At 34.7% G+C, this 20,571-nt stretch overlaps 1 protein-coding gene and 1 long non-coding RNA gene across 2 annotated transcripts in view; both read left to right on the top strand.

Annotated features, from left to right (window-relative positions):
• Positions 1-20,571, top strand: part of LOC102984175 (disintegrin and metalloproteinase domain-containing protein 32) — a 198,371-nt gene that overhangs the window by 94,752 nt on the left and 83,048 nt on the right. Inside the window, exon 12 of the mRNA XM_028481958.1 lies at positions 10,204-10,381. Coding sequence (XP_028337759.1) covers positions 10,204-10,381 — 178 coding nt within the window. The remainder of the gene's footprint in view (positions 1-10,203; positions 10,382-20,571) is intronic.
• LOC129391638 (uncharacterized) lies at positions 1,019-2,979 on the top strand. Its single transcript, XR_008616147.1, has 3 exons — positions 1,019-1,046; positions 1,793-1,840; positions 2,929-2,979. It is a non-coding gene; the product is annotated as an uncharacterized lncRNA (long non-coding RNA).

Genomic DNA, 20,571 nt, shown 5'->3' with positions numbered 1-20,571 from the left:
GCGGCATGTGGGATCTTCCCGGACCGGGGCACGAACCCGTGTCCCCTGCATCGGCAGGCGGACTCTCAACCACTGTGCCACCAGGGAAGCCCAAACATATATTTTTATATACACACATTTTATTACAATTTAGTTCTCCATGGATTATATATAAAAACAATATTTTATATGTATAAAATATGTAATTTTATTAAATTAAATGTATACTAAATTAAATATAACATTTATTAAATCAAATATAAAATTTATATAGCTATATAAGCAATATTAAAATTACCATTTGGGCCTATTGTCCATTTGGCCAACTATTCTCAAGTATGCTATGACAAGATGTTTTGTGTAGGTCACCCAGAGTCTGGTATTAATGATAATAAAAATAACAGATATTTACATTATGCTTGCTATGTGCTAGAGACTATTTCAAACACTTTATTTCAAACACATCTCTTTAGGGTAGGTCCTATTATTCTCATCTTTACAGATAAGAAACTGAATTATAAAAGGATAACTATCTGTGGTCAGAGAGCTGGTTTTGGCAGTCCTGAGTTTTGAACCCAGGCATTCTGGCTTTAGAATCTGTGTTAATAAACCTTTGGATTTGTATGGTGCTTTATGACATTTAAACTGCTTTCATACGTATTGTCCAGTTTCTTAAAAAACTTTTGTGATGTGTGTAGAGCAAGTATTATCTTAATTTTTACAAAATCTAACAATTTTATATGCATATATATAAGATATATAAATGAATATATAAGATCTATCTACTATAAATGTAGATAGAATAGATATATCTTTTGCATTTCTAGAGTACATCTCATTCGTTATTTTATGTAATTTTCAAAGAAGGCATGTGAGTAAGTAAGGCAAATATTATTTCCATTTGTCTTTTTCCATGTGTTTTTTTTTTTTTTTAAAGCCCTGGAGTACAGAGAGCCTAAGTGACTCTACATTGGATATACAGATAATAAGTGGCCAACTTCAGCTGATATCAGTAATGTCACCAATGATTTATTGGGTACTCACTATAAGCCAGAGAGTTGAATTAGGTACTTTACTTGTTTATTAACATTTAATCCTCATAACAACCCTAAGAAGTGGATGGGTACTATCCATATCTTGTAGATGAGAAAACTGAGACTTAGAGAGTTGATAACTTTGCTTAAAATCTCATAAGTTACAAGATTGATACGAGTCAACAGGTTTATCTAACTCCATGCTTTTGTTATTTTCTCTACTCCATATTGACTTCATATAGAGGACAGTTAATATATTGGAATTAATTTAAACCAAGTAGCAAAAGAACATTAAAATGTATTCGTACAAACTTCATTCTTTAGTTCAGTAATCCTTCTAGTATATTATTTTGATGATGCAATTTATATTTACTTTTTAAAAGTGGGTAACTTTTAACATAGTCTGCACAAACAAATGAGTTCAGAAGTGGAGGGAGGAAAGAGCATAGAAAATGGCAAAAGCTATGAATGTAGCAACTTAGGGAAAACTCATGGTGAAGGTTTGCTTACCTATCCAGTTGCATCATTTTACAAAAAGGCAAAAACATTTAGAAGGAGTATGGAGTTATCAGTTATCCAAAGAAATTGAATTATTTTTTTCTTATTGCTTTCTCTTAATTTCTTACTAAGACCAATTTTATTAAACTATGGGAATTTGATTGGGGAAGAGGAGGTACCATCTTGGAGTAAGGAATACATTGAGGGGAATGTGGGCTTTGGAATCTTTCACTTGTTTGCTATTTTTCCTAACCCTTATTTTTCTCATCTGAAAAATGAAGATCATGATAGGTACATCTCAGAGTTGTTGTGAGGATGCAATTAATCAAGTAAGTTACTGATCAGTGTGCTGGTTTCTCTTCTTATTTGAGGAGTAGAAAGACCTAGGAGGTATTAAAATGGTGGTGTAGGGATACACAAGAACAGTGAGAATATGGAATGTTGGGAAAGAAGTAGACAAGAGACAGACCCTGAAAGAAAAATGAAATACTATAAAATGCTGTCAAGTGCTAACCCCAACTTCAGAAAAATGGTAGAGAGTACAACATTTTTTTTTGCATAATTTCCTTCTGTCCCATAATTTCTGTGTTCTTTGAATACAGAACTTAGGCTAGTTATATCATAGTTTCAATAAGCCTTTATACAATAATTTGGGAGCAAAATAACATAACATTAGAATTTAGAGTGCAAAATCGCAACCAAATGAATGTTAGGAAAAACTTCAGATAATTGATTCAAGTAAACTTTGGGAACACGCATTCTTAGTTAAGAACTGCCATATGGGCAGCGAAAAGGTGAATAATTAGGAATTATATACAGTTAGCTATAAATAGTTCCCAGATCAAAAATATTATACAGTTTTTTTATTTAAAAGTTTTCACCTTTCAGTTTTGGTGCTAAGATCATCAAAATTCATGGTTTATAGTAAAATATCTATTAATATTTAATAGTAAATATTTTATTGAATTATTTACTGTTCAAAGATGAAATTTTGAGTAAAAAGTACCTGAATTTGGAGTCTTAGATAACTGTGTGTGAATACTGATCCTGCTAATGTACAAACTATCTGAGTTTGAGGAGATTTCTAGCTTCTCTAAACTTTAATTCAGTTTCTATAAAATGTTGATGACAATACCAACCTCTCTGGTTTGTTTTGAGGATTAAATAATCAAGTGAATAAAATATCTGGCTGATAATAGGCTCTCAATAAATATCAGTTACCTCCTTACCTTACAAAGTTGTACTGCATATGCAGAGTGACTCATCTTATGGAAATATTGTCTGAAGTTATTTTCATTAGTGGTATATGGACATAATTATGTTAAATTTTGATTAATATACAATTTCTGTGAAATCTTTGAGAAAGCTCAGGACTAAGCACGGTACAGTCTGTTTAACAAAAGTTTGTTGTTATTAGGAAGAATCAACAGACAATTGCTTCTATGTTTGCTTAGAACTGTGCAGGTAATAAGTGATACCAACCATAAAGATGACAAAATTCCTGCTTCAAACAACTTACAATTCAATGAATTATCTATCATATTATATATGTAGTACAAACCTATGAATAAACATTGAAAAACCATTGAAATAAAAGAGATTCAAACTTTCAAAGAGTTTGATTCTTAATTTGGTCAAGGGAAAGATAGAGGAAATAGAAGTTTGAAGAGTTGTTGATATACATCTGGGAATTTACGTAAATGGATATTTGGTTTTCTCCATGCCATTATTTCAGTTGTATTTCACCTAGGCAGAGGTATCATGCACATACATAACCATATTTTTTCTGTATATGCAAGAATTTACATACAACCACATCCAGAAGCTCAAAACTTTCTCTTAGGTAGATTTAGTTTGTAATGCATATAAAAAATAAAATTTATCTATTCTGTTTCTTCTTCCAGTTTTACTGAAATATAACTGACATATAGCACTGTATATAGATTTAGGGTGTACAGCATAATGATTTGATTTACATCCATCATGAAATGATTATCACAGTAAGTTTAGTGAACATCCATCATCTCATATAGATAAATAATTAAAGAAGTAGAAAAATTTTTTTTCATGTGATGGGAACTCTTAGGATTTACTCTCAACAAATTTCATATATAACATAGAGCAATGTTAATTATATTTATAACATTGTACATTACTTCCCTAGTACTTACTTATAACTGGGAGTTTGTGACTTTGACTGCCTTCATGCAGTTCCCCTTCCCCCCACACATCTGATTTCTTTTTCTATGAGTTTTTTGTTTGTTTTGTTAGTCCTGTTATACAATGTAGTGATTTGATATTTCTATACATTTCAAAATGATCACCATGATAAGTCTAGTTATATGTCACCATACAAAGATAGTACATAGTTACTGTATTCCCCATTTTATTTTAAATATTTTCTTTTATTTATTTATTTTGGCCACGCTGAGAGGCATTTGGGATCTTAGTTCGCTGACCAGGGATCGAACTGGCGCACCCTGTAGTGGAAGTGCAGAGTCTTAACCACTGGACCGCCAGGGAAGTCCCCACAGTACATTTTATACCTGCGATTCATTTATTTTGCAGCTAGAAGTTTGCAGCTTTTAATCTCCCTCACCTATTTCTCCCCCGCCACCGGAAACCACCTCTTTGTTCTCTGATTCTATAACTGTTTCTGTTTTGCTCTGTTAGTTCATTTGTTTTGTTTTTTAGATTCCACATATAAGTGAAATCATACAGTATTTATCTTTCTCTGCCTGACTTATTTCACTTAGCATAATGCCCCCTAGTTCCATCCATGTTATCACAAATGGCAAGCTTTCATTCTTTTTTATGGCTGAGTAATTTCCACTGTGTGTGTGTGTGTGTGTGTGTGTGTATATATATATATATATATATATACATATATATATATACGTATATACACACACCACATCTTCTATTCCCATTAATCTATTGATGGGCACTTAGGTTGTTTCCATACCTTAACTACTGTAAATAATGCTCTAATGAACATAGGGATGCATGTATCTTTTCTAATTTGCATTTTTGTTTCTTCAGATAAATACACAGGAGTGGAATTGACAAATCATATGGTAGTTCTGTTTTGAAATTTTGAAGAATCTCCATACTGTTTTTCATAGTGACTGTACCAGTTTACATTCCCACCAGCAGTGCATGAGGGCTTCCTTTTCTCTGCATCCTCACCAACACTTGCTATTTGTTGTTTTTTTTTTTTTTAAAGAAGATGTTGAGGGTAAGAGTTTATTAATTAATTTATTTATTTTTTGCTGTGTTGGATCTTCGTTTCTGTGCGAGGGCTTTCTCTAGTTGTGGCAAGTGAGGGCCACTCTTCATCGCGGTGCGCGGGCCTCTCACTATCGTGGCCTCTCTTGTTGCGGAGCACAGGCTCCAGACGCACAGGCTCAGTAGTTGTGGCTCACAGGCCTAGTTGCTCCGTGGCATGTGGGATCCTCCCAGACCAGGGCTCGAACCCGTGCCCCCTGCATTAGCAGGCAGATTCTCAACCACTGCGCCACCAGGGAAGCCCCTTTTGTCTTTCTTGATAAAAGCCCTTCTGACAGGTGTGAGGTAGTATCTTCTTGTGAGTCAGTTTCCGTAATGACTAGTGATGTTGAGCATATTTTCATGTGCCTGTTGGCCATCTGTATGTCTTCTTTGGAAAAGGTCTATTCAGGTCCTCTACACACTTTTTCAGTTGGGTTGTTTTATTGATGTTGAATTGTATGAGTTCCTTGTATATTTTAAATATCAACCTGTTATTTTAGCTATGTCATTTGCAAGTATCTTCTCCCATTCAATAGGCCACCATTTCATTTTGTTGATAGTTTCCTTCACTGTACAAAAGCTTTTCAGTTTGATGTAGTCCCATTTATTTATTTTTGCTTTTGTTTCCCTTGCCTGAAGAGACAAATATTACTAAGATCAATGTCTAAAGAGCTTACTGCTTGTTTACTTCTAGAAGTTTTATGGTTTAAGGTCTTACATTTAAGTCTTTAATCCATTTTGAATTTCTTTTTCTACATAGTGTGAGAGAGTAGTCTAGTTTGTTTCTTTTGCATGTAGCTGTCCAGTTTTCCCAGCACAATTTATTGAACAGGCCGTCTTTTCTCCATTTTATATTCTTGCCTTCTTTGTCATAGATTAATTGACCGTAAGTGCGTGAGTTTATTTCTGGGCTTTCTGTTCTGTTTCTCTTATGCATGTGTCTATTTTTGTGCCAGTACCATACTTGTTTGATGACTGGCATTTTGTACCGTAGTCTGAAATCAGGGAGTGTGATACCTCCAACTCTTGTTCTTTTTCAAGATTTCTGTGGCTATTTGGAGTCTGTTGTGCTTCCATACAAATTTTATAATTATTTCTTCTAGCTCTGTGAAAAATGCCATTAATATTTTGATAGAAATTACATTGAATCTATAGATTTCCTTGGGTAGTATGATCATTTTAACAGCAATTGTTAATGGGATTGTTTTCTTAATTTCTCTTTCTGATAGTTTGTTGTTAATGTATAGAAATGTATCACATTTCCGTATGTTAATTTTGTATCCTGCACATTTACTGAATTCATTGATCAGTTCTAGTAGTTTTTTGGTGGTGTCTTTAGGATTTTCTATATATAGTATCATGTCATCTGCAAAAAGTGACAGTTTTCTTTCTTTGTTTCCAATTTGGATTCCTTTTATTTCTTCTTCTAGTCTGATTGCTGCAGCTAGGACTTCCAATACTATGTTGAATAAAATTGGTGAGAGTGGAAATCCTTGTCTTATTCCTGATCTTGGAGGAAATGCTTTCAGCTTTTCACATTTGAGTATGATATTAGCTGTGGATTTGTCATATGTTTAGATTTGAAGTGAGTCTCTTGTAGGAAGCATATGTATGGGTGTTGTTTTTGTATCCATTCAGCCACTCTGTGCCTTTGATTGGAGCATTTAGTCCATTTACATTTAAATTAATTATTGATATGTATATACTTATTCCCATTTTGTTAATTGTTTCGGAGTTGTTTTTGTAGTTCTTTTTTGTTGAGGTCCTCTTCCTTTTTTCTCTTGTCTTATGATTTGATGCCTACATTTGGTGTTATGTTTGGATGCCTTTCTCTTTTTTGTGTGTATATCTACTATAGATTTTTGGTTTGTCGTTACCATGAGGTTTGTGTATAGTAATATATATATATATATATATATATATATGCTTGTTTTAAGTTGCTGATCTCTTAAGTTCAAACACATTTTAACAACCCTGCATTTTTACTTCCCACCCCCAATGTTTACTGTTTCTGACATCACCTTTTTGTTTGTGTATCCCTTAACTGCTTATTGTAGATGTAGATGATTTTACTACTTTTGTCTTTTAACCTTCCTACTGGATTTATAAGCTGTTGATTTATTACCTTTGTTGTATATTTGCATTTCCCTATAAGATTTTTTCTTTTGTAATTTTCATGTTTCTAGTTTTGGCCTTTTCTTTTTCACATAGAGCAGTTCCTTTAACATTTCTTGTAAAGCTGGTTTGGTGGTACTCTTTTATTAGCATTTGCTTGTCTGTAAAACTTTTGATCTTGCCATCAAATCTGAATGAAAGCCTTGCCAGCTAGAGTATTCTTGGTTGTCGTGTTTCTTCCTTTCATCACTTTAAATATACGGTGCCACTCTCTTCTGGCCTGCAGAGTTTCTGCTATAAAGTCAGATGATAGCCTTACGGGAGTTCCCTTGTATGTAACTTGTTGCTTTTTCCTTGCTGCTTTTAATATTCTGTCTTTATCTTTAATTTTTGTCATTTTCACTACAGTGTGTCTTGGTGTGTTCCTCTTTGGGTTGATCCTCTTTGGGACTCTCTGTAACTCCTGTACCTGGATGTCTGTTTCCTTTCCCAGGTTAGGGAAGTCTTCAGCTATTATGTCTTCAAATACAATATGTTCTCTGCCCCATTTTCTCTCTATCTTCTCCTTCTGGGACTACTGTAATGTGACTGTTATGCTTGATATCATCCCAGAGGTCTCTTAAGCTGTCCTCATTTCTTTTTATACATGTTTCTTTTTGCTCTTCAGCTTCAGTGATTTTTCACTACTCTATTCTAGCTCACTGATTTGTTCCTCTGTATCATCTAACCTATTGTTGATTCCTTGTGGTAGATTTCTTATTTCAAATATTGTATTCTTCATCTCTCTTTGTTTCTTCTTTGAATTTTCTAACTCTTTGTTCATGTCTCACTCTGTTCATCCATTCTTCTCCCAAATTTTTTGAGCATCTTTATGATTGTTACCTTGAACTCTGTATCAAGTAGATTGATTGTCTCCACTTCACTCAGTTCTTCTTTTGGGATTTTATCTTTTTCCTTCATTTGGAACGTATTCCTCTGTTGCCTCATGTTGCCTAATTTGCTGTTATTATTTCTATGTATCTGGTATTTGGTTGTTTTCTGAACTTGGAGAAGTGACCTTTTGTAGATGTCCTATGCATCACAGCAGCACATTCCTCTCTGGTCCCAGAGCTATATGCTCTAGTGGTCCCCCTAAGAGGACTGTGAGGGTCCTTCTGTTGTGATGGGCTGACTACTGTGGGTGGTCTGGTAGACTTGGCTAGACTAGCCCCCTGTCCATTTGGTTGCCAGTCCCTGCCTTGTTCGGAGGCTGCTGGCCACTGGTGGGTGGAGCTGTGTCACAAGGTGGCTGACTGTGGAAACCCATGGGGTCTTGGGGCTAGTGCTGGCCCAGTGGTGGGTGGACCTGGGATTGGGGTGGGTGGCTATGGGGCCAGGGGTCCTGGATCTAGTATCAGTCTGCTGGTGGGTGGGACCAGTTCCTGACATGGCTTACTGCATGGTCCAGTGTGTCCAAAGCTGTTGACAGCCTGCTAGTAAGCAGGGCTGGATCTCGGGTTGGCTAATGAAGGGGTCCGAGGTGTCCCAGAGCTGGTGTTAATCTACTCGTGTAGCTCAGAGGGTCCTGGGGCTGGTGCTGGCCTGCTGGTGGGTCAGCTGTGTCCTGACGTGGCAGGCTGCAGGGCTCTGATGGTCCTGGTGGGGCTGGTGTCTGCCCACTGGTTGGTGGGGCCAGAGTCCAGGGGATACCAGGGCTGGTGGTATCCCCTGGTGGGAGAGGTTGTGCGAGTGTTGAGCTGGCTGGTGGGGGAGGCTGGTCTCAGGGAGGCTAGAACTGGCTCACTGGTGGATCACCCACCCAGGGGTATGGGTCTTGCCTTTACCACGTCTCCACCCTTCCCACCCATCTACTTGTGGTTCCTTCTTCATAGCTTTAGTTGTAGAAGATCTTTTTCTGCTACTGGTCTAGTCTTTCTCATCAATAATTGCTCTGTAAATAGTTGTAAATTTGATGTGCCCATGGGAGGAGGTGAGCTTTGAGTCTTCCTACTCTAACATCTTGGTCATTCTCTAATCTGTTCTTAATTTTTTTTATTGTAGTTGAAATACTCAACAGGAATTCTCTTTTTTTTTTTTTTTTTTTTTTTTTTTTTTGCGGTACGCGGGCCTCTCTCTGTTGTGGCCTCTCCCATTGTGGAGCACAGGCTCCGGACACGCAGGCCCAGCGGCCATGGCCCACGGGCCCAGCCACTCCGCGGCATGTGGGATCCTCCCGGACCAGGGCACGAACCTACGACCCCCACATCGGCAGGTGGACTCCCAACCGCTGCGCCACCAGGGAAGCCCTCAACAGAAATTCTCTTAACCAATTTTAAATGTATTACTTAACTACAGGCACTATGTTGAACAGCAGATCTCTATAATGTATTCATCTTGTATAACTGAAACTTTATACCCATTTTACAACTCCCCATTTCCCCCTCCTCCAAGCCCCTTGTCAACTCTGCATCTATGGGTTTGACTGTTTTAAATATCTCATATAAGTGAAAGCATGAAGTATTTCACTTTCTGTGACTAGCTTATTTCACTTAGCATAATGTCCTCGAGGTCTGTGTTGTTGCATATGACAGGACTTGCTTCTTTTTTTTAAGGCTGAATAATATTCCATTGCAGATTTGTACCACATTTTCTTTATCCATTCATCTTTCAGTGGACATTTAGGTTGACTCCGTATCTTTGCTATCATGAATATTGCTGTAATAAACATGGGAGTGCAGATATAACATATATCCTGATTTCAATAGTTTTAGATATATACCCAGAAGTAGGATTGTTGGATCATATGGTAGTTCTAGTTTTAATTTTTTAAGGAACCTCACACCTGTTTTCAAAAGAGCCTGGACCAATTTACATTTCCGTAAACAATGTACTAGGGTTCCAATTTCTCCACATCCTCAACAGCACTGTTTATCTATTTTTTAAAGAATCATAGCCATCTTAACAGGTGTGAGGTCTTTTTTTTTTTTTTTTTTGCATTTCCCTGATGATTAGTTAAATTGATAACCTTTTAATATACCTGTTGGTTATTTATATGTGTCTTCTTTGGGGAAATGTCTATCTAAATCCTTTGCCCATTTTCTAGTTGGGTTGTTTAGTTTTGCCTATTGAACTTAATTCTGTTTTAAGAAGATATGTATTCCAGTGAATGAAATCACATGACCTCCTGTGGAATGACTTTGGCCTCTGAGCACTTGTTATGAACATTTATCATTACCTCTTGAATTTAACATTTTGAAATTAACTTATATAATATAGAATTGTGTTTTCAGAAGTATACTGCCATGACATTATACGGATTCATCTTTAGGCAATCCAGTGGTGTGAAGACTTTTAGCAGTTGCAGTTTGAGTGACTTTGAAAATTTCATTTCAAATATGGGTGCCCAGTGTCTTCAGAATAAGCCACAAATGCAGAGGGCTCCAGCAGCGATCTGTGGGAACGGCAGAGTGGAGGGAAATGAAATCTGTGACTGTGGTACTGAGGAAGTAAGTCTGATAATTGGAAAATTGATAAATTTATTGTTTTAGTTCACCTCTTTGTCATAAATGTTATATATCTCAAATATGACTGAGTACCGAGCAAAATATTGGCAGTAATGAAATCAAGGTTGAAATACATACAAGAATATACCATCTAGATTTAATAGGTTGAAGACTTTTGGACAAATATAAGAATATTCCCAAAAAATTATTGCTGACAGGAAAAAAGGGAAGTCTACAATGAGTTTCTGGTTCCAGACTAAATATGTAAAATCTTTCAAACCTCTGCTTAACCTTTGGACATTTGATAAGTGTCTTATTGAAGATTAATGTGGGAGCAGACCATCAAGTATCCTTTAGGGTATTGCCTCACAATGGAATCAGCAGTATCGGGAGGGAAGACTGTTAAAGTTACAGTCTGAACATTGGGTGATTTTGATTACTCACTTGATAGAGAAGCCCTAGAGACAATATAATGAATGCAAAAGACCCAGGGTGTAATACTTCTAGACAGTTCAGTGTTTGCAGCAGTACTGCAAATATCATAAATGTTCATGATCATAAGATAGAAATGATATTAGGATTGGATACATGCATGGGTCAGAACAAACTTGTACTCATATCACATTGTTTTAATACCGTGCCTTTATATTATGTTTCACCATTTGGTAGAACAAGTCCTCCCTTTTTACTCTTCATCTATTTTTAAATCGATTTTCTTGGAGGCATCATCTGCATACAATAAAATACAACAAATATAAGTATACAGGTGGATGAATTTTTGCAAATGTACACAAGCATTTGTACAATTCAGATAGAGATTTTTTTTCATTTTTTTAAATTGACCTACAACACTGTGTTAATTCCTGTTACACAACGTAGTGAATCAATATTCTATACGTTTCAAAATGATCATCTTGATAAGTCTAGTTATGATATGTCACCATATAAAGATATTACATAGTTATTGACTATGTTCCCCACACTGTACATATTATACTCATGACTCATTTATTTTGCAACTAGAATTTTGTACCTCTTAATCTCCCTCACGTATTTCTTTCCTCCCCCCAAACCCCTTCCCTGTGGCAACCACCTGTTTGTTCTTTGTATCTATAACTCTGTTTCTGTCTTGCTATGTTTGTTCATTTGTTATATTTTTAGATTCCACATAAAAGTGAAATCATAAGGTATTTGTCTTCTTTGTCTGACTTATTTCACCTAACATAATACCCTCTAGGTCCATCCGTGTTTTTACAAATGGTAAAATTTCATTCTCTTTTTATGGCTGAGTAATATTCCATTGTATATGTGTACCACATCTTCTTTATGCATTTATCTATTGATAGGCACTTAGTTTGCTTCTGTATCTTAGTTATTGTAAATAATGCTGCAGTGAACATATGGGTGCATATATCTTTTTCTTTTATTGAGTATCAATGATTTAAAATATTATGTTAGTTTTAGGCATACAACATAGTGATTAAATATTTTTATAGACTGTACTTCATTTAAAGTTGTTATTAAAAAAAGGGCTATATTTCCCTGTGCTGTACAATGTATTTTTGGAGCTTATTTATTTTATACATAGTAGTTTGTACCTCTTAATTCCCTACCCCATCGTCCCCCTCTTCCCCTTCCCCACTGGTAACCAGCTGTTTGACCTCTATATCTGGGAATCTGTTTATGCTTTGTCATATTCATTCATTTGTTTTATTTTTTATATTCCACATATAAGTGATAACATAGAGTACTTGTCTTTTCTGTCTGACTTATTTCACTAAGCATAATACCCTCTAGGTCCATCTATGTAGTTGCAAATGGAAAAATTTTATTCTTTTTTATGGCTGAGTAATATTCTATTGTATATGTATACCACATCTTCTTTATCCATTCATCTGTTGATGGACACTTATGTTGCTTCCACATGTTGGCAATTGTAAACAATGCTGCTATGAACATTGGGGTGCATGTGTATGTATTTTTGAATTAATGTTTTTGTTTTCTTTGGATATATATTCAGGAGTGGAATTGCTGGATCATATGGTAGCTTGATTTTTAGTTTTTTTTCTGAGAAACCTCCATACTGTTTTCCATAGTGGGAAACAGTGTACAAGGGTTCTCTTTTCTCCACTTACTTGCCAACATTTGTTATTTGTGATCTTTTTGATGATAGCGATTCTGACACGTGTGAGTTGATATCTCATCGTGGTTTTGATTTGCATTTCCCTAATGATTAGTGTTGTTAGCATCTTTTCATGTGCCTATTGGCCATCTGTATGTTTTCTTTGGAAAAATGTGTATTCAGGTCTCCTGCCCATTTTAAAATCAGGTTATTTGTTTTTTGGATATTAAGTTGTATGAGCTGTTTATATATTTTGGATATTAACTCCTTATCAGGCATATTATTTGCAAACATTTTCTTACATTCAATAAGTTGTTTTTTGCTTTGGTCAGTGGTTTCCTGTGCTGCACAAAAGCTTTTAAGTTTAATTAGGTCCCATCTGTTTATTTTTGTTTCCTTTGCCTTAAGAGACAGATCCAAAAAATATTGTTGCAGTTCATTTCAGAGTGTTCTGCCTATGTTTTCTTCTAGGAGTTTTATGTTTACTGGTCTTATATTTATGTCTTTAATCTATTTTGAGTTTAATATATGATTTAAGAAAATGTTTCAGTTTTATTCTTTTAATGTAGCTGTCCAGATTTCCAGCACTACTTATTAAAGAGATTGTCTTTTCCCCATTGTATATCCTTGCCTCCTTTGTTGAAGATTAATTGACATAAGTGCGTGGGTTTATTTCTGGACTCTACTCTGTTCCATTGATCTGTGTAGCTGTTTTTGTGCCTGTAACATACTGTTTTGATGACTGTCTCTTTGTACCATAGTTTGAAATCAAGGAGTATGGTACCTCCGGCTCTGTTCTTCTTTCTTCAGATTGCTTTGGCTATTTGGACTCTTTTATGTTTCCATACAAATGTTAGAATTATTTGTTATAGCTCTGTGAAAAATGCCATTAATATTTTGATAGGGATTGCACTGAATGTATAGATTGCCTTGGGTACTATGGCCATTTTAGCAATATTAATTCTGCCAGTCTATGAACACTGTATATCTTTCCATCTGTGTCATCTTCAATTTCTTTCATCAGTGTCTTATGGTTTTCCAAATACAGGTCTTTTACCTCCTTAGTTAGATTTGTTCCTACATATTTTATTCTTTTTGATGCAATTCTAAATGGGATTGTTTTCTTAATTTCTCTTTTGTTAATTCATTGTTAGTGTAAAGAAATGCAACAGATTTCTGTATATTGATTTTGTATCCTGCACTTAACAAAATGGCAGTAAGTACATACCTACCAATAATTACTTTAAATATAATTGTACTAAATGCTGCAATCAAAAGAAACAGAATGGCTGAATGGATAAAACAACAAGACCCATATATATATACTGCCTACAAGAGACTCACTTCAGATCTAAAGACACATGCAGACTGAAAGTGAGGGAATCAGAAAAGGTATTCCATACAAATGGAAATCAAAAGAAAACTGAGGTCGCAATACTTATGTCAGACAAAAGAAACTTCAAAAGAAAGACTGTAAGACAAAGGACATTATATAATGATTAAGAGATCAATCCAAGGAGATGCAACATTTGTAAATATATATGCATTTAACATAGGAACACCTAAATACATAAAGCAAATATTAACAGACATAAGGGGAGAAATGGACAGTAACACAATAATAGTAGGGGACTTTAACACCTCACTTACATCAATGGACGGACCATCCAGACAGAAAATCATTAAGGAAAGACTGGTCTTAAGTGACACATCAGACCAGATGGAATTAATAGAAGTAAATATAGAACATTCCACACCAAGGCAACAGAATACACATTGTTTCAGGTGCCCTGTAACATCTCCAGGGTAGATCACGTGGTAGGCCACCAAACAAGTCTCAGTAAATTTAAGAAAATTGAAATCACATCCAACATCTTTTCTGACTAGAATGCTATGAGACTAGGAATCAACTACAAGAAAAAAAGTGCAGGAAACAGAAATATGTCAAGGCTAAACAATATACTGCTAAACAACCAATGGATCACTGAAGAAATCAATTAGGAAATTAAAAAAATACCTGTAGGCAAATGAAAGCAAGATGCAATGAACCAAAATCCATGGGACAAAGCAAAAGCAGTACTATGAGGGAAGTTTTTTAGTGATACAAGCTTACCTCAGGAAACAGGAAAAATCTCAAATAAACAACCTACTCTTACACCTAAAGTAACTAAAAAAAGAAAAACAAAACCCAAAGTTAGTAGAAGCAAGGAAATAATAAAGATCAGAGCAGAAATAAATGAAATAGAGACTAAAAAAATAGATTAATGAAGCTAAGAGGTAGTTCTTTGAGAAAGATAAAGAAAATTGATAAACTTTTAGCCAGACTCATCAAGAAAAAGAGAGAGAGAACCCAAATCAATAAAATCAGAAATGAAAAAGGAGAAGCTACAACCAACACCACAGAAATTCAAAGGATCATAAGAGATTACGTCAAACTATTTGCCAGTAAAATGGACAGTGTGGAAGAAATGTAAAAATGCCTAGAAATGTGCACTCTCCTAAGACTGAACCAGGAAGAAACAGAAAATATGAACAGACCAATTGCCAGTAATGATATTGAATCAGTAATAATATTTTTAAAAACTACCAACAAAAAATGTCAAGGACCAGATGGCTTCACAGGTGAATTCACCAAACATTTAGAGAACAGTTAACACCTGTTCCTATGATAATAAACAACCATATATATGCGTCTTTCCCTGAATTCTTTTCTGTTTGTCTGTCCTTATGCCAATTCCACACTGTCTTAACTAATGTACTTTTCAGTAAGTCTTGAAAACATTGTGTGTAAATCAGCCAACTTTGGACCTCTTTTCCAAAATAGCTTTACTATTCTAGGACCATTTTATTTCCATGTAAACTGGAGAACCGGCATGTGAATGTAGGGACTTTGATTCGAATTGTGTTGTATTCATACATCAATTTGGGGGGAATTACTTTTCTTACCAATATTAAGTCTGCCAATCTATGCACATTGTGTATCTCTCCACTTATTCAGATCTTCTTTAGTTCTTCTATAGATTTCTTGTTTTGATAGTGTTTAAACATTTTAACAATTGTATCATTTAACAGTTGTATACAATTGTATCACAATTGTATTAACAGTTGTATAACAATTAACAAATAAAATTTAACAAATTTTATTTAACAATTTAATTTAACAATTTTATACTAACAATAGTATAAAAATTACAGTGGACTTTTCTGAATTCTAGTGTTGATTAGAAGTGCTGAGAGTGGCCTTCTTTGCTTTGTTCTTATTTTTAGGGGGAAAGTTTTCTGACTTTCACCATTAAATATGATATTAGATATAAGCTTTTTTAAAAAATAGATGCCCTTTACCATATTGAGGAAATTTCCTTCTATTTCTAGTTAACTAAGAGTTTTTAAAAATTGAATAAATTTGAAGTGTAATATTGTAAGCTTAAGTTGCACAGTGTGTTATTGTGATACATTTATATATTGTTATATGATTGCTGATGTAGTGATATTTATTACATTACATAATTACAGTACAATATTAGTGTCTATATTCATTATATTGTGCATTAGATCTCTGTGGCTTATTTATTGCTCGATATAAGTGTGTACCCTTAAATACCATCACTCTTAATCCTCTGTCTCCACAACCTCTGGTAACCTGTACTTTACTCTGTTTTTCACAGGTTTAAAGATTCCACATATAAGTGATATCACACAGTTCTTGTCTTTCTATGTTTGACTTATCTCGCTAGCATAATGTGCTCAAGGTCTACACATGTTGTTGAAAATGGAAGGGTAGCTTCCATTTTCATGGCAGAATAACATTCCATTGTGTATGTGTACCAAATCTTTTTTATCCTTTAATCTATTGATGGGCATTTGGGTTGTTTCCATATCTTGGCTATTGTAAATAGCCAAGATTTATTGTGATAAATGCATATATCTCTTTGAAATTCTGTTTTCATTTCCTTTGGGTATATACCCAGAACTGGAATTGCTGGATCATATGGTAGGTCTATTTTTAATTTTTTGAGGAACCTCCATATTGTTTTCCATAGTGGACCAATTGGTTGGACCTATTTACATTCCCACCAACAGTGTATAAGGCTTCCTTTTTCACCACATCCTTGCCATCACCTGTTGTCTCTTGTCTTCTTGGTGATAGCCATTCTGACAGGTGTGAAGTGGTATCTCATAGTGGTTTTGAGTACCATTTCTTGATGATTAGTGATGTTGACCATCTTTTCATGTGCCTGTTGGCCATCTGTATGTCTTTAGAAAAATGTGTATTTAGTTCTTCTGCCCATTTTTAAATTGGAGTGTTTTTTTGTTGTTAACAAATTGAGTAAATTCTATATATAGTTTGGATATTAACCCCTTATCTGATCTATGGTTTGCAAAAATTTTCTCCCATCATGTAGGTTGTTTTTTCCATTTTGATAATTGTTTCTTTTGAGGTGCAGAAGTTTTTGAGTTTGATGTCCCATTTGTTGTTTTTTCTTTTGTTGTTTGTCCATTTGGCATCACACCCCTAAATTTATACCCAAGACTAGTATCAATGAGGTTTTTCCCTACATTTTCTTCTAGGAGTTTCATGGTATCAGATCTTATGTTTAAGTCTTTGATCCACTTTGAGTTAATTTTTCCGGGTAATGTGGGTTAGGAGTCATTGTTATTGTTTTGCATGTGTTTCTCTAGTTTTCCCAGTTGTTGAAGAGAGTATCCTTTCCTCATTGGTTATTCCAGACTCCCTTGTCGGATATTAGTTGACCATATATGCCGTGGTTTAGTTTTGGGCTTTCTATTCTGTTTAATTGGTTTACATGTCTATTTTTGTCCCAGTACCATACTGGTGTTTGTTTACTTGTTTTATTATGTAAGTTTCAGGTGTACAGCACTATAATTCTACATCTGTATACACTACAAAGTGATCAGCACCACAAGTCTACTTACCATCCATCACCATATAGTTGACTCCCTTCACCTGTTTCTCTTACCTCCTAACCCCCTTCCCTTCTGGTAACCACTAATCTGATTTCTTCATCTATGAGGTTCTTTGGTTTTATTTTGTTGGCTTTTTTGTGTGTGTGGTTTTTTGTTTGTTCATTTGTTTTGTTTTTAGATTTCAGATATGAATGAAATCATATGGTATCTGTCTTTCTTCATTTGACTTATTTCACTTAGCATAATACCTTCAAGGTCCATCCATGTCACAAAAGGCAAGATTTCATTATTTTTATGGATGAGTAAGTATTCCACTGTGTATGTATACTAGGTCTTCTTTATCCATTCATCCATCAGTGGACACTTAGGTTGTTTCCACGTCTTGGCTGTTATAAATAATACTGCAATAAGCATAGGAGTGCATATATTTTTTTCTAACCAGTGTTTTTGTGTTCTTTGGATAAATACCCAGAAGTGGAATAGCTAGCTTGTATGGCAATTCTTAATTTTTTGAGTAATCACCATTGTTTTTCATAGTGGCTGTACTGATTTACAGTCCCACTAACAGTGTACTAGGGTTCCCTTTTTCCATATCCTCTCCAACGTTTTTGATAATAGTTATTCTAACAAGTGTGAGGTTATATCTCATTGTGGTTTGATTTGCATTTCCCTAATAATTAGTTATGTTGATTATCTTTTCATGTGCCTGTTGGCCATCTATACGTTTTCTTTGGAAAAATGTCTGTTCAGATTCTATGCCCGGTTTTTAGTCAGGTTGTTTATTACTTTGTTATTGAGTTGTATAAGCTCTTTATGTATTTTGGATATTAAGCCCTTATCAGTTATATGATTTGCAAATATATTTTCATTCAGTAAGTTGCTTTTTCGTTTTGAGATGGTTTTCTTTGCTGTGAAGAAGAATTTTAACTTGATATAGTCCCATTTGTTTATCTTGCTTTTGTTTCTCTTGCCTTTGGAGTGGGTTCCACAAAAACCTTACTGAGACTGATATCAGTGAGATTATTGCCTATGTTTTCTTCTAGGAATTTTATGGATTCATGTCTTATATTCAGATTAATCCATTTTGTGTTCATTTTTGTGTATGGTGTAAGGTATTGGTCTAGTTTCTTTCTTTTGCATGTGACTGTACAGTTTTCCCAATACCAGTTGTTGAAGAGACTCTCCTTTCTCTATTGTATATTCTTTGTTCCTTCATTGTAAGTTTATTGTCTGTGTATGTATGGGTTTACTTTTGTGCTCTCAGTTCTGGTCCATTGATCTGTGAGTCTGTTTTTGCGCTAGTACCATCCTGTTTTGCTTCTTGTGGCTTTGTAGGAAACAAAACATACCGTTTTGATTACTGTAGCTTTGTAGGAAACAGTTATCCCTTGATATCTACAGGGGATTGGTTCTAGGACCCTTAAGGTATACCAAAATCCATGGATGTTCAAGTCCCTTTTATAAAATGACATATAACCTACTCACATACTCCCGTATACTTTAAATCATCTCTAGATTACTTATAATACCTAATACAATGTAAATGACATGTAAATAGTTGTAAATAAAATGTAAATGCTATGTAAATAGTTGCCAGAATGCAGAAAATTTAAGTTTTGCTTTTTGGAACTTTCTGGATTTTTTTCTGAGTATTTTCAATCTAAGGTTGGTTGAATGCATGGATTCAGAACCCACAGATATGGAGGACCAGCTGTAATTTGAAATCAAGGAGTGTGATACTTTCAGCTTTGTTCTTCTTTCTCAAGATTGATTTGGCTGTTGGGGATCTTTTGTGCTTTCACACACATATTGTTTTTATTACTGTGGCTTTGTAGTTTACTTTGAAATTCAGAAGCATGATACCTCCAGTTTTTTTTTTTTTTTCTTCTCAGAATCACTATTTGGAGTCTTGAGTTTCCACACAAATTTTAGGATTGTTTTCTCTATTACTGTGAGGAATACCTTTGGTATTTTTATGGGGATTATGTTGAATCTGTAGATGACTTTGGATACTATAGCCATTTTAACAATATTAATTCTTCCAATCCATGAACATGGGGTATCTTTCCGTTTCTTCATGTCTTCTTTGATTTCCTTCAGCAAAGTTTTGTGGTTTTCATTATGCAGATTTTTCACTTTCTTGGTTAAAAGTATTCCTAAATATTTTATTGTTTTTCATGCTATTGTGATGGGATGGGTTTTTAAAAAAATTTCTCTGTCAGATGCTTCATTATTAATGTAAAGGAATGTGATTGATTTCTGTATGTTGATTTTGTATCTTGCCACTTTACTGAAATCATTGATTAATTCAAACAGTTTTTTGACTAGTTCTTTGAGATTTTCTGTATGTAGGATCATATCATCAGCAAATAACCACAGTTTTACTTCTTCTCTTTTTATTTGGATGACTTTAATTTTTTTTTGTCTTGACCAATTGCTCTAGCTAGGTCTTCCAGTACTAAACTGAATAGGCATATTGAGAGAGGGCGTTATTGCCGTGTTCTTGATCTTAGGGGAAATGCTTTCAATTTCTCTCCATTAAGTATAATCTTAGTTAGCTGAGAATTTTCAATGAAGAATTAGTGTTGAATATTGCCAAATATTTCTGTGTCTATTGAGCTGATCATATGAATTTTCTGTTCTTGTTCTATTATTAATATGATACATTTCATTCATTGGTTTTTTAGTGCTAACCCAGCCATCATGCAGTCCTGAGATTAGCCTCACTTGGGTTATTTAATATATATAAATATATATATATATATATATATAAATTTAAAATTTGCCAATGTTTTGTTCAGGACTATGGCACTTATTTTAACAAGGGAATTGTCTGTAGTTTTATCTTTTCTTGCAATCTTTTCTTCTGGTTTTGGTGTCGGGGTAATTCTGGACTCATAAAATGAGTTGGAACTTGCTCCCTTACCCCTACTTTCTGAAAGAATTTGTTTAATATTGGTATTATTTCTATTTATTTATTGTGGAAGAGCACTTAAGAGGAGATTTACCCCTGTGAATCGAAGCCCCTAGAAGTTTTATAGTTTGGATTTTAGGTTTAGGCTTATGACCCATTTGAGTTATTATTTGTGTGTGTGTGTGTGTGTGTGTGTGTGTGTGTGTGTGTGTGTGTGTGTGTGTGAGAAAG

The sequence above is a fragment of the Physeter macrocephalus genome, chromosome 20 (genome assembly GCF_002837175.3).
Source record: "Physeter macrocephalus isolate SW-GA chromosome 20, ASM283717v5, whole genome shotgun sequence".
NCBI lineage: Eukaryota > Metazoa > Chordata > Mammalia > Artiodactyla > Physeteridae > Physeter > Physeter macrocephalus.
This window is presented reverse-complemented; position numbering and strand designations above follow the sequence as displayed.